General features: G+C 43.5%; 3 protein-coding genes across 14 annotated transcripts in view; 1 reads left to right on the top strand and 2 right to left on the bottom strand.

The window, feature by feature from the left end:
* zwilch (zwilch kinetochore protein) overlaps positions 1 to 12,708 on the top strand; it is a 36,632-nt gene that overhangs the window by 3,069 nt on the left and 20,855 nt on the right. For 3 of the 5 annotated variants that reach the window (XR_015858979.1, XR_015858977.1, XR_015858980.1), the window contains exons 16-20: positions 68 to 163; positions 427 to 542; positions 622 to 718; positions 1,892 to 2,019; positions 7,506 to 7,593. Coding sequence is in view for 1 of the 5 variants with exons in the window: in XM_088378202.1 (XP_088234328.1) it covers positions 68 to 163; positions 427 to 542; positions 622 to 698 (289 nt within the window). In the remaining 4 variants the exon portion in view is untranslated. Of the gene's footprint in view, positions 1 to 67; positions 164 to 426; positions 543 to 621; positions 867 to 1,891; positions 2,020 to 7,505; positions 7,594 to 12,708 lie in introns of those variants that run through there. The other 2 variants (XR_015858978.1, XM_088378202.1) reach the window with 2 other exon arrangements.
* Positions 767 to 5,496, bottom strand: lctlb (lactase-like b). Of its 8 annotated transcripts, XR_015858976.1 has the most exons (16): positions 5,321 to 5,495; positions 4,360 to 4,534; positions 4,094 to 4,254; positions 3,949 to 4,036; positions 3,762 to 3,871; positions 3,551 to 3,679; positions 3,375 to 3,470; positions 3,207 to 3,261; positions 2,967 to 3,128; positions 2,619 to 2,896; positions 2,409 to 2,535; positions 2,128 to 2,327; positions 1,902 to 1,965; positions 1,492 to 1,593; positions 1,237 to 1,281; positions 985 to 1,062 (listed from the first exon to the last, which is right to left on the bottom strand). XR_015858976.1 is itself a non-coding variant. In XM_088378195.1 (15 exons), the coding sequence occupies exons 2-15, from the start codon at positions 4,484 to 4,486 to the stop codon at positions 947 to 949; spliced, it is 1,758 nt and encodes a 585-aa protein (XP_088234321.1). In that variant the 5' UTR covers positions 4,487 to 4,534; positions 5,321 to 5,496; the 3' UTR covers positions 767 to 946. The 8 variants fall into 8 exon arrangements, 7 of the variants coding, with proteins under 7 accessions (XP_088234321.1, XP_088234326.1, XP_088234320.1 ...); XM_088378195.1 differs by lacking the exon at positions 1,492 to 1,593 and having other exon boundaries at positions 767 to 1,062; positions 2,619 to 2,892; positions 2,963 to 3,128; positions 5,321 to 5,496; XM_088378200.1 differs by lacking the exon at positions 1,237 to 1,281 and having other exon boundaries at positions 767 to 1,062; positions 2,619 to 2,892; positions 2,963 to 3,128; positions 5,321 to 5,496.
* On the bottom strand, positions 5,791 to 7,237 carry snapc5 (small nuclear RNA activating complex, polypeptide 5). The gene is made up of 4 exons (XM_088378211.1): positions 7,092 to 7,237; positions 6,666 to 6,786; positions 6,517 to 6,597; positions 5,791 to 6,423 (listed from the first exon to the last, which is right to left on the bottom strand). Exons 2-4 carry the CDS (start codon positions 6,753 to 6,755, stop codon positions 6,220 to 6,222), a joined length of 375 nt encoding a protein of 124 aa, XP_088234337.1. The 5' UTR covers positions 6,756 to 6,786; positions 7,092 to 7,237; the 3' UTR covers positions 5,791 to 6,219.

Below are 12,708 nucleotides of genomic sequence, written 5' to 3' on the forward strand. Positions count from 1 at the left end.
TATATTTTTTTTGGGTAACCCATTGCGAAAATTCGACTTTTGAGTCTTCCTCTTGTTATTTTCACAGGTTGTGTTTACAGCATTACAAAACATCCCCCTATGATGAAACACACGAGTTCAAACTGCAAATCAAACCGACGTTGATCACTCAATTCTACCAGAAGTAAGGAAGGCAACCTTCACAAAAGCTACTCATTATGGGATTTTGTCCTATTTTATGCACAATTATATTTCGTGTGAAATGTGGGCCTGTTTAGCTGAGCACAGTTATTTTGTCTACAGGTATGTTAATAGCAAAAAATCGATGAGTCTGCCTGTCACTTCACGTCGATTTTTGTAGATTAATAGTATTGAGCCGATGTCCCTATTGTTGTGTCCAGTGAGTGAATGCATGCCAGTGTTTCTGTTTGTTCATGTTTACTATAGTGAGGCTCCAGTTGTGTGGGGAGTGGAAGTGTCCAGTGGGCAAGGGCCTGACAAGGTCAAGACGTCCTTACAGGTCAGCGACAAACCACTGGTTGATCACGTCTTCTTCAAACCTGGTGAGTTTTGTCCACTCCGACACATCCGACTGGAAATCCAAGTCATGTATGTAACAATTTTTCATCTCTTTGCTTTTAGATCATACAAATGTAACAGAGGTCCAGCCTGTCTGCTTTTCAACTTTGGTGTGCTGCAGCCTTGTCAACTTTGCCTGAATTTGCACAGAAATAGAAGAGTAAGAATTCTATTCTCTGGCAACTTCTTTAAAAAAAAAGACAGTGGGGCAATTTCACAGCAATGTTTTAATGGGAAGAGTCCAAATTTTTTGCAGCTTGTTATTGTAAACACTGTTTCCACATCAAATTAAAAGTCAATCAACTTAATCATTGTGAGCACACAATTCATGAGATATCCGATTTAGTTTTTTGTGTACAGTATTGCTATGTTGTGATTGCTGCACCCTTTAGTTCCGCCTCTGCAGCAGGAACATGAGGAAGATGGCACTCAATAAAATGGAGAGCGTGCACACAGTGGGAACAACAATCTCGGTTACCATCTCCATGTGGCTGGTCAGCGGGTCTGCAAAGAACACACGCTATTTAGAAACTGAGACGTTGGGCTCAGACGCTGACAATCAAGCATGTTGCAGGACTCAAAGGGTTTGAGTTTTTGTTTTGTTTTTACTTCCCAAAAAATGTTTCAGATTATCTATTGTCTGTATTGAATCCCTTTTGAGCACAGGTGATTTCTTACCATGTATAAGTCTTAGAATATTGGCAGCAGTACTCCGCTGATCCTCTATTAAAAAAAGAGAAATAACTCAGCGTTGACCAACAATAATTGAAAACCCTTTGAGAACTGCACACAGCAATTGGAGCTTTGCAGCATCACCAAGCAACTCCAAAAGAAGTTCTATCGCCATTATTTTGTTTTAATGCCCATAATGTTTTATCACGGTTAGGCGACACACTTCACGCAAGTTAGTAAAATGATCACAAAACGACACACCCGCAAGTGAAGACTTGTACCGGCGCTCAATCAAGTTCTAAACTTCATCATGCACAGGCCAAACCCTTGGCTTTTCTGCATGTTCCGTTGCTTTTCTTCTAGCTGAGGGGGCAAACAAAGAAAATTTCGCTAGGTTGAGTATGGGATTGCCACTACCTGAATTTAATTTGCTGAGCCGCCAAGGTTATTTTATTATTTTTTTTTATTGAGACCACACAAAACATTTGGACATTTATATTCTGCTGAGTGCCAATTTAGTTGGTTCATAAATAATTTTTTTAATGTAATTTTTTTGATTGACATTTTGCTTCTGAAGTTTTACATTTTAGGTCAGAATCTTTGTTTACCCCAGCTAGTTGTTAGTGATGGGGATGCTTTTTTTTTTATTTATTTTTTAAAGGCAGACTGACCTGCAGCAAGGAGCTGGTTACTTGATGAGCAGGTCTCCACGGCCTTCCTCCTCCAGTTTTCAACCTGTGGAGTTGTTCAGGAAAAATTCTTCAGATGAATGCAGTCACAAATTAAGAGGTAGGTGGCTTATAAAAATGTAATTGCCTTTTTTTTAAATTTTAGGCAAGAAATCATATTTGGTAACTTGACAATGTTGGACTACAACTGAACTTTTTTGCCGCATACCTCTCTCTGATTGGGAAATCCGTTGGCACTGATAATGCGCTTGTAAAACTGAACGGAAGCTTTAGGATAGCGAGGCTTGTTCTTATTCCTGAAGTCCACGTAATACAAGCCAAACCTCTCGCTGAAGCCTTCGTCCCACTCAAACTTGTCTAGCAGTGACCATGCGGTGTAACCTTTGAGATTCACACCGTCTCTGAGGGCTGAAATGAGAGAACGGAATTCATTTTTTTCCCCATCCACATAATAACGAGTCCGAAAATGTGAAGCTTTCCCGCGTTAACCTTTGAGCATCTCGTTGATGTAATCTTTAAAGTAGTTTATCCTCCAGTCATCACACAACTCTGTGCATTGCATCTTCTCAGAGACTCCATTCTCAGTCACGTAGATCACCGGGTTTCCATACTGAGTCTTAAAAAAAAAAAAAAAAAAAGGAATGTAATCAGATTTCCTTTTTAGTCCGCATATGCTGAAACTTGAACCCAACGAGTCACCTTAACAAAATTGAGCATGCGTCGGAACCCCCACGGCACAGAGTAGAGCCACTCCGAGCCGGGGTCGGGCCACTGGGGGTCAACCAGCTCGGCCAAGTCGCGGTCCATGAAGAAGCTGCTGGTGCCGCGGCCAGACGGGTTATTCTTCTGGGTGATGTAGCGTGTCGTGAAATGACTGATGCCCAGGAAGTCACATGTGCCCTTGATGTAGCTCTTCTCCTGGGGAGAAAACGTGGGCAGGCGAGATGATCCGAGACCTTGCTGGGCACTCTTCCTACCTGTGCGCAAAGGCCTGCGTGTTAACGTACAGTCCTCCGGCCGAGATTTATTTTTGCCATGTCAACTTGCCAATGAAGTCTTTCATCACTTGAGGGTAATCTCCGTGAAAGACGGGCGTGGCAAACCAGCCGAGGGAAAACTGCACGTATCTCTCGGCCGCTTCGATGTCCTTCTGGTTGCTGATGTCGACGGGCTCTCCCCAGTCCGCTGTCAGGGAGATGCCCACGAGACCTGCACATGCAGAAGGCAGTGCTCCAGAAAAAAAGAAATGGATTCTGGGAGATAGTCAAGAGTGCGCTGATTGTCTACCGTTTTGTTTTGGCCTCCACTGCGCATCGTATGTGTGCCAAACTTTAGCGTGAGCCTGTAGATAGAAAAATGCATTTCACATTTGAGATCATTTTTCTCTTGGCTTCAATTTTGTCTCCAATGAAAGCCAAGTCATTTTGGACCAAGTCCATTCATAAATGGTCCTACCTTGATAATGTGATGGGCAGCCCGGTATGCTCCAGTTCCTCTCGTCCTCAGTCCAGGAGCATGCTCACCTGTTTCGTAGCCTTCCACTGCGACCGACTATATATGACGCAATGTTAGGCCTCATATATAAAAAAAAAAAAAATGCCGAACACGACCGAATTGTGACGTAAACATACCCACGGATTGCTGAATGTAAGCCAGTGCTTGACTCGGTTGCCAAATCTTTCAAAGCACAGACTGGCAAAGTCATTAAAATGGTTCACCATGCTTATATTCTGCCATCCGCCGTATCGCTCTTGCAACACCTTGCAACAGAAGGAAGTCAATCAATAATAATAATTTTTTTTTAAAAAAGCAGGGTATTAGTCGTATTCTATGCGCACCAACCTGCGGGAGATCCCAGTGATACAACGTCACAATGGGAGTGATCTTGCTGCTCAGCAGGTGATCAATCAGATCATCATAGTACTGAATTCCTCTTTCATTGATATGATCAGCTGTGAAGTGAATTTTTAAAATACCTTAGTAAACTAAATAAAGAGATATGTATGAGTAGCTCACACAAGTTGCTTACACTTGATGCCTGTAGGAATAAGTCGAGGCCAAGAGATGGAAAAGCGATAGTGGTTCAGTTTGAGTTCTCGCATCAGCGACACGTCCCCCTGTCCAACGTATGATCAAATGAACAATTGGAACTGTCATCATCGGCACGCTCTTACCTTGACGTTGTAGTAACCCTCACAAGAAGAATCCCCTGTGTCATTTTTTTCAATTTTGCCCCTCTTGTGGCTGAATACATCCCAGATGCTCAAGCCTTTGCCATCTTTGTCCCAGGCTCCTTCTGTTTGATAGGCGGAACTGCCGGCACCCCACGAAAATCCTAATAGGACAAATCGATCAAGGTCTCCTCAAAGTGCTTTATAGTCCCAATGAAAAGAACTTGATCTTCTCCGCTAATAGCATTGGTGTGTAGGGGTCATCATACCAGCTGGAAAAGTGCCATAATAGAAGGAGCCGTGGTCGTTCTTTGTCCAGTCGAAGTCCTCAGTCGCAGACACACACAACACCAACATAAGCACATGGCACACAGCGAGCGCACGGCCAGAGTGCATGATCTTCTTCAGCCTGCAACGCACTTGGGGTCTGCTTCTCCTACACTTCTGTCCACATCATACAAAATAGGCGGTGTACTAAAATAAGTGACTTTTTTTTCCCTCCCCTCAATAATTTGACATATTCTGGATTTTGTCCTTTTTTACGGGACACACACTTCTGTCCAATTATATATGGAATGTCAAGCAACAATTTTTTTCAAGAATCGTTTGGGTTTGTGCCCCCCCCAAATAAATCAATAAATTCCGTTTTTAAATTGATCAAGGCCCGCTGGGCTGCCAGTTTGCCCTTCCTGGACATAGAAGCATGTGATGGACACTGAGGGGTCCCTCATCTCAAACACACAATTAACCCCCCCCCCCATTCAGATTCAGTGAACTGTGAACTTATTTTGCTGAGACTGACACAACTCACACAACTATGATTTTACGTCTGTAAGCAAAATCATTATTACGCAGCGTGAGATTTAGGCCAACTGCACATATATTTTTAAAAAGTATTTGATAGAATGTAGCAGTTGTGCACATTGTCATTTTATATCCGGACAACACACCACGATGCTCTAGATTTTTAAACTAAAAACACTTTTGCAATGCACATATTTACACTTTTCAGAGCATCTGTTTGATCCACATTTTAAAATAGGCGTTATCAACTCATTGAACCCACTGAAATTCAACATTTTAAGACTTTTACAAAATAGTCACACTTTTCTGTGATTATTTACATATGTATTATTACTATTTTAAACTACATTCTTTAGGAAAGAACACGAATATGCTTCTTTTTTCCACATTTCCCCTTTAAACGGTGCCAAAGTCCAATCCAATTACCTGTCTTTTACGAAGAGGTCATTTGTAGGCAGTGTAATCTCAGTCCCGTCCCAGTGCAAATATATATATTTTTTTCCTTCTTCCTGGGACTGCAGCCCACCGAGTGTAAAGCTGCGTACAGATGTCGAGAGTAAAGCTGCCTCCTGCAGTAAGTAGTGCACGCGTGTGCAGAGCTGGCCCCCGCCCGCCCGCCCGCTATGACATTCAAAGCTGCTCCTATTGTTCGGCTGGCTGCTTTGTTGTCGCTGTTAGAAAATGCTGAATGGTTTGTTGGCAGAAAGTGTTTACACGGCATAACTCATTGGCCTCCAATACAGAAAGAATTAAAGCGTGGCTATTGGCTGTATTGGATAAACATTCAATCAACAAGAATGCTTTCACACACTACTTAATGTGAAAATCCTTTACGTTAATTGTCACTCATGTAAAGTGGAGCTGTAAATAAAAAATAATCTTCTAGAAAACGAAAACACATACAAAAAATTGTTTATTTTGTGCTTATGGTATCTTTATATGGCCCAGCCATACTTTTTAGTGCTAACAGGCACATTTTAACATTAACATTTGTGGTTTTCAGCTAAACAGTGGTACCTAATAGTCAAATTGATAGAAAAAATAAAGCACCTACACGTCACCGGATATTTCCGTGTGACGTTTCTAACGACATTTGAAACAAAGATCGTACGACTTACTAAAATTCTAATGCATTTCACAAGGTAATGGAGAGGATACTATGAGCACCAGACTAGAATCCAACAAGCCACAAACTAGTGACAATAAATTAAACTTTTCAAATGAAAATACTACACCGTTGGACAAATCAACACATCTACAGAACGTGACGTGACGTTGGAGTGTTTAGAATGCTGAGGTCAGCATGAAGGAAGAAGCCGAGCAGCTCAGTAATCGTCGTCATGTTCGTCATCTCCATCGGGCACAAACACAAACTCGTCGTTATCATCATTTTCATTCTGCTCGTCTTCATCCTCATCCTCATCTTCTTCCTCATCTTCTTCCTCTTCCTCCTCCATATTGTAATCGGCAGCAGTATTCAGCAGAAGCTTGGTGCAGTTAATTTTGTTTTCATCGTCGAGGTTGACGTCCTGCGGATACAAAAACAATATTCTTGATACAATTCTTGCATGCCATTAGATTTTGCTATGTATCTGGTGAATGGACACTCTCTGGTCGGATACCTCAATCTCTGGAGATGGGCATTTGGGTTCTGCCTCCTCATTTTGAGCTCTAATAATTGATTTCAAGGCACCTTCTTCAAACTGAAACACAGACCAAAGAAAATGTATCATGCAAACCGAATAAAATGCTGTTTAAATCGGATGCTCACCTTTAACCTGTTCAGTTGGTCTTGTAGCATGACTTTGATTTTGAGAAGAGTCTCCTCTTCCTTTTTCAACTCTTGTAGACGGCTGTGCATTTTTACTGGTTTCACATTAGCATACCACACACTGAAATAAAATTGAACTTCAACAAGTAAAGGTCGATGCAGATCCCGTCTAATGAGAAGTACAAAAGGATGTCATTCTTTTCCTCTCGCAAATGTCACAAATGGTCAACGGAGCGATTCATTGTGTTGTAGTCGTAGCGCCATTTAATTTTCAAACGCGAGAAAAACGGAGCCTATTAAGACATTTCTAACGTTAGTCAAACTGAGTTTAAAACACAAAGACTTTATTCCCAACTGGGATTGATTGTAACCCGGAAAATAATAACGGCGTGTTTTGCATCCCCCAAAGCAGAATATCAGCGTTACCTCTGTTGCCCGTCGTGTTTAGAGCTGCATAATAGCGGAGGCAAGCAAGCAGACTCTTTGCAGTTTTGAAAATTGCGATTTATGAACGAGCATACAACACGGTATGCCTGCGCGAGCAAAACTCTGCTTCCTGTTTACTTCCTATGGTGACGTCACTTTCGTGTGCTTGCTTTTAAAGTCGTAGGAATTTTCAAATTCACCAAGCGAGGCAGCAGTTTGTTTCCTTACATTTTTACTTTCAGGTCATATACTTTTATTCACCTATAACAAACCAAGACGAATGAAATGAAACATTTGATCCTTAACACTTTCAATACTTCTGTTCTACCGATTTATCTGGAAGCGACCGTTTATAGTGTTGCACGTTTAACGTGATAGTAGAATTTACGACATTAAAAATGTCCTTAAATGCAGCGTCAGCTTGGCTTGATATTTGGCGACACCTCGTGCTGAACAACAGTAACTAGCATCCGCTACTGAAGTGCAAGTCTCAACTTACAAGGTAAAAACAAAAACAACTCTTCACCTAATAATGTATTTCTGTTGAAACACAATTGGAACATATGTTTGGTTGACAGAAAAAACAAAACAAAATACCGCCATAGCAGTAAACAGTAGTTTATATTTTGCCCCAAATGTAGTTTTTGTACAGAACTCGATTGTTAACGCATGTGTATCCTGAACTGAAGTGACAAGTGGTAACAGTATGGCATGAGAAAGCTCATATGTGACAGTAGTTGATTATTTTTAGCCCAATAATAAAGCAACAAGAGTCATGCCAGTTAGGCCTCAGAAGCTGGAGTGTGCTAGCTCATGCTGCATTGTTGCATTGTATGTTTAGTTGCAAATGCTAATTGTCCTTCTCGGGATTACAAGTGAATGCAATGTCAACATGTCATTTTCGAAGGAACATAACATAATCATCCTTCCCTCTTCCTCAAATCTGCATGTAAATCTTCATCAGTCTTCATGAGCTATTCCACTGAAGGCGAACAAGTGAGAAGTTAATAAATCACAGATGGTGCTCATTGATGTGAACGAGATCTAAAACGCCTCTTAATCAGTCGCCAAAAACTGTGAGAGGAGTGGAGCCTATTAAATTCTTTATACCATTCCTTGGCTAAATCCATCCAGATGTGATCATCACAGCAAACTGGCATAACAGGAGACAAACCAAAGCCCCGCCCGGAGAAACAATAGACTTGTCTCTCTTCTTCTCCATGTCAACAGAAGTGCCGGAAGTCGTAGCGTCACCAAACCATAGTCGCGTGATAACATCTGTCAATAGTTTTGGCCTTGCTTGGGAAAACTCTAGGTGTGTATCAGTGATCAGTGTCGTAGTGACCTGAAGGATTTGGGGAGGTCAGATGGAGAAGTGCTCAGCTGCCAGGCTCACCAGCACCAGGCGGCCGTGTTTCCGTGCGGTAGCTTGCAAGTGGCTAATGCGATGCAGTTATCACCCCAGACGCAGTTGCTTTCTCCTTGTCATCACGCATACTACGCCGCCGCTCTGACATTTCCTTCGCGCGGGCGGCTTCACGGCAGCTGAGGCCACCACTCAGTCAGCCCTACATGTGTGTGAACGGCCGTCTGCTATGCCGTTTGAAGGTGCTCCCACATTCTGTGGAATGCAAGGCCGCGCTGGGCGTGTTGGAAAAGGGGCCTCCCAAAAGGAGAGGAGGAAGGGAGGCGGGTGGGGGGGGACATAAAAGAGAAGCGGGGGTGACCTTTGAGCACTGCAGTCGGGCTAGTAAAATGAAGAGCATTGCAAATGTGGAGGGGTGAAGATGAAGATTATCCAGAGCGAAAGCTGATACCTTGAGAGTTTGTGTTGTAATTGGCTCGCGAGGGGTTAGGAAGGTCACGCGGTCATTGTTTTCTTTGAAAAAAGAACGTTTGTAGACCAAAGCGCCTATTACGACAGCATTGTCGTAACAATCGCCGCTGTTGCGCGTTATTGATTGCCGTGATGTGCTTTAGGTCAGGTGAAGGGAAACGAGGGGGGGCGGCAGCTCCAGGATGTTCTCTCTCAAGCATTCCACTGAGGTGGACGGGAGCCTCGGGCGCCTGTGGAAGGAAAGACTCATGTGATTCGGGGGCCTTTGTTTCCAAGGAACTACCTCAGCCTTTACATATCCGTTTCCGACCTCCCACACACACATATACAGTACCGTCGTGCATATCTGCACGCACGCACGTCTGACTCCTGATTGTGTTCACGCTCATCACCACTGATAGAGATGAAGACGTTGCTGGCCCATATCTCCCTCCATGTGCTTAGGCGCAGAATGGCATGAAAAAAAGTCTTTGCTTGAAATCAAGAGACGTGGAGATGGAATTTGAAGCTTACAGCTCAGAACTATGAGGCAGATGTGAAAGTCAGGTTCGAAAAAAATAGAGCTTCAATACAAAACGTAAATTGTATTTTATGTATTTGTTGTGCATGTTTAAATTCATGCAAATTAACCCCCTGCCCCCCCAAAAATATTTGGGACGAATAAAGAATAAAAAAAATATGAATTGGGAAATAGTAAAGACTGTCATTGTGCAATTGAAAAATAAAATAGCAATAATAATACAATTGATATTCTATAGGTTATTGACTAATGTATGAGCCCATTTAGTTGTTCTTGCATTAATCTGAGGTTGCATCTTGATTGTCAATTGTTTTTGTCAAGTGACATATTTACTAAACATTTTGCAACTTAATCATGTGGGACTGCGTGCAAAATGGAAAAGAATTGCCAAATGTTTTGATCTCCTGGAAGCGGCAAAGTTAGTGAACCGAGTTTGAACGCGTTGGCAGATCCAGGAGGTTAGGCCGTCCCATGTAACCGCAGTGAAACCATTCAGGCCGGCTGGGCTTGAAATGGAATGAGCGCCGCAGGCAGGGGGGGGGGGGCGCCACGGGGTCACGGCATGACAATTTGGCCCCGATACGATGCGGTTTGCTCTGGCGGAGTTCGGAACCCGAGTCGCGGTGAAGTCGTCTATCACAAGTGAAATTTATGAACTAATTGACCACCCGTACAGAGCGTCCGCTGGCCCTTCTCCACGCAGAACGACGAGTCTGCGGTGTGATTAATGACTTTCCTTTCCTTTCCTCTCTCTTTCTCCCTGTCCTCTCCCTCATGTTGTAAGCCTCCCCTGGCTGGTTCTTTGGCGGGATCCTTCACACCTCCCTTGATACCTCAAGTTAAACAGGCTTGTAATGTCAGACCAGCCAGAAGAAAATGATTCTTTTTTTTTTTTTTTTTTTTAAACTGTTGGCTTTCCATAATGATTCCATTTATCATTTTGTTCTATTGGTGAGTTGGAAACGCCCAATTGCATTCCCACCTAATGTGATGAAAGATGCTTTGGAATGGGGTCAGATAAATCGAAAGACTACGTTGGGTCGGTAGGAAGTGTCCTACTGATTTTGCGAACAGAGAGATTGGCAAACGGCGATTTATATCTTCACCGCCTTGTGCGAGCGACGCTCGCTTTGATGGCCCCGACGCGGCGAGCGTTGTTCCGATCCCCGCCCACCGATATCCCGACCCGAGCTTCCAAAGTGAGACATTCCAGACAGGCGTCCTGGCCGTGACTAATGATAAGGCATTTTCAACTTTCCACCGCTGTGGGCCTCTTGGCATGATAAATGAAGTTTTCCCTTCTTGTAGTCCGGGTCAACACCGCAGAATAGTTTGACTTGGACCGCTTTGGGTGATTATTTTATGTTTGTACGTCTCCGACTTGCGGCTGTGATATATTTCACGTTGACTTTTTGCACTCGGGATGCCGACATCCCCGCCGAGACGAGGTGTCGTCAGTTTATTGCTGATTGGATTAAATGAACTTGATTACAGATCCTAGACGTGTCGTAAAAAGTTGGTGTTTATTCAAGATGTAATATATAAGAAGCATCTATTACTGCCGGATTAGTGAGCGCGTATCGGATAATATTGTTGCTATTCCAGCTTTTTACGAGCCTGGATAAAATATGTCATCTCATTTCACAGTTTAAGGTTGTGCTCTGTTCAAAAATATCATCATTAACCTCAGTGGTTCCTTCTTTGGTTGTGCCAAAACTGATGTTTTTCCACACATGCCCTTTTCCCAAATGAGTCTTAACATGGCGGATTTGTTTATACTTCATAAAGCTCATCAGGATTCCACGGAAGTCTTGATAAATGAATCACCACGCACAAACTTTATTTACATTATATTTAATGGTGTCACTTGTAGCCATTTGTTTTTGGCATTTCTTTGGAGCCTAAAGCAGGCTGATGTTTTACTTTCACTCTAAATGTGCTTAGCGCAGATGACAAATCCGCGCAACTTGCTGAATCGAAAGAGGATACGGCCAGAAGTGGCGTATTCGTTCACCTTTCGCCCATTAGTGGACAAAGTTGAAGAGGTCTGTCATGACTGCGGCTTACATTGTTGGGCCAGGCAGGAAGTGTTATGGAGGGGCTGTGGGGGGCGTCGCTAGGCAACAAGGCGGGCAACTTGGCGTAATGAGCGGCAGGGCTCAGGAGCTGTCTGCTCACTGTTCCAGGCCCTGACGAGAACAGACAGGCTGGCCCGGGACGGAGCTGCCACCGCGGCCACCTGCTCACAGCAATCATCACCGGCGCTCCGGCCACCGATACGGCATACAGCCCCAATTATGAGCTCCGCGTGCTCCCCCCCCCCTCCTCCAGCCATCACGAACACTCCAGCCAGTCTGACAAGGCAGCCTTTTTTTCCCTTGAACAATCTCTAATTAACAACATTGGTCACGGCGAAGTCGGGCTGCCGAAGAGGCCCGGCCAGCCGGCCGGCCGGCCTCTGCGCGGGTAATCAGCTTAAATACAAGTTTATTTCCTGCCCCCTGTGCCTCGCCGCTTCCAGCCGCGCTGGCTTTTTTGTGTCCGTTTACCTCCAATTTCCTCCCAGCGCTAATGTGTCTCGTAGCCACACTGTCACTTCCACTTGAGGCCCCGCCGGCTGATCTTGCCATGCTTCTCAATATAACATGAAAAAGTGGGAGTAGTACCTTACTCCGATTCAATAAGTGGAACTTTCACTCGGGATCGAGGTCCCATCAAAGCAAATCCTGGTGCTGAAATGTAGCTTGTGAGGGTGACCTCATTACCAGAGTAGGATTAAGTGTGTTTCAGCCCAGGGCAGAGAAGGCGGTGGAATTTCCTTTCATTGGGGAGGTGTTATTGTTGGAGAGCTGAATAGAAACCGAGCAAGCGAGATGAAATGTCTTTAGTCCCGATGCACGACTGCCACTACTGATTGTATGGAATTATGTCTAATCATCTGTCTCGACAATTTCAAACAAACCTCATATTGGCCGATGGAGCAGACGTGACAAATATGCAGTTGGTATCTATTATTATGGAATACATTTGCCATTGCTGAGGGTGTCTGTTCTGGTTTACTCAAAGAGAAAAATGGGTTTCCATCATTCAATTTTCCATGGTTTGATGTTTGTGGATTTGTGGTGTATTTTCGGAACACTTTATTTCTTTGATTAAATGTCATTTTGTGTGGGATTAGTTGTGGTGGCCAATGATTGTTTAGTTGAACTTGATACTTATTGTATATTTGATATTCTGACATTTTTCCCCTCTTATGGTCT

Source organism: Syngnathus floridae, chromosome 6 (genome assembly GCF_059516105.1).
Source record: "Syngnathus floridae isolate MCC-2025c chromosome 6, RoL_Sflo_1.0, whole genome shotgun sequence".
Taxonomy (NCBI): Eukaryota; Metazoa; Chordata; class Actinopteri; order Syngnathiformes; family Syngnathidae; genus Syngnathus; species Syngnathus floridae.

Coding starts and splice junctions, on each gene's coding strand:
- snapc5 (XM_088378211.1), bottom strand. CDS start 6,755: ATGCACAGCCGTCTACAAGAGTTGAAAAAGGAAGAGGAGACTCTTCTC. Junction 6,598..6,665: donor ACCAACTGAACAGGTTAAAG/GTGAGCATCCGA, acceptor TCTGTGTTTCAG/TTTGAAGAAGGTGCCTTGAA. Junction 6,424..6,516: donor GCCCATCTCCAGAGATTGAG/GTATCCGACCAG, acceptor TTGTATCCGCAG/GACGTCAACCTCGACGATGA.
- lctlb (XM_088378195.1), bottom strand. CDS start 4,486: ATGCACTCTGGCCGTGCGCTCGCTGTGTGCCATGTGCTTATGTTGGTG. Junction 4,255..4,359: donor TTATGGCACTTTTCCAGCTG/GTATGATGACCC, acceptor TTGTCCTATTAG/GATTTTCGTGGGGTGCCGGC. Junction 1,063..1,236: donor TATTCTAAGACTTATACATG/GTAAGAAATCAC, acceptor TGTTCTTTGCAG/ACCCGCTGACCAGCCACATG.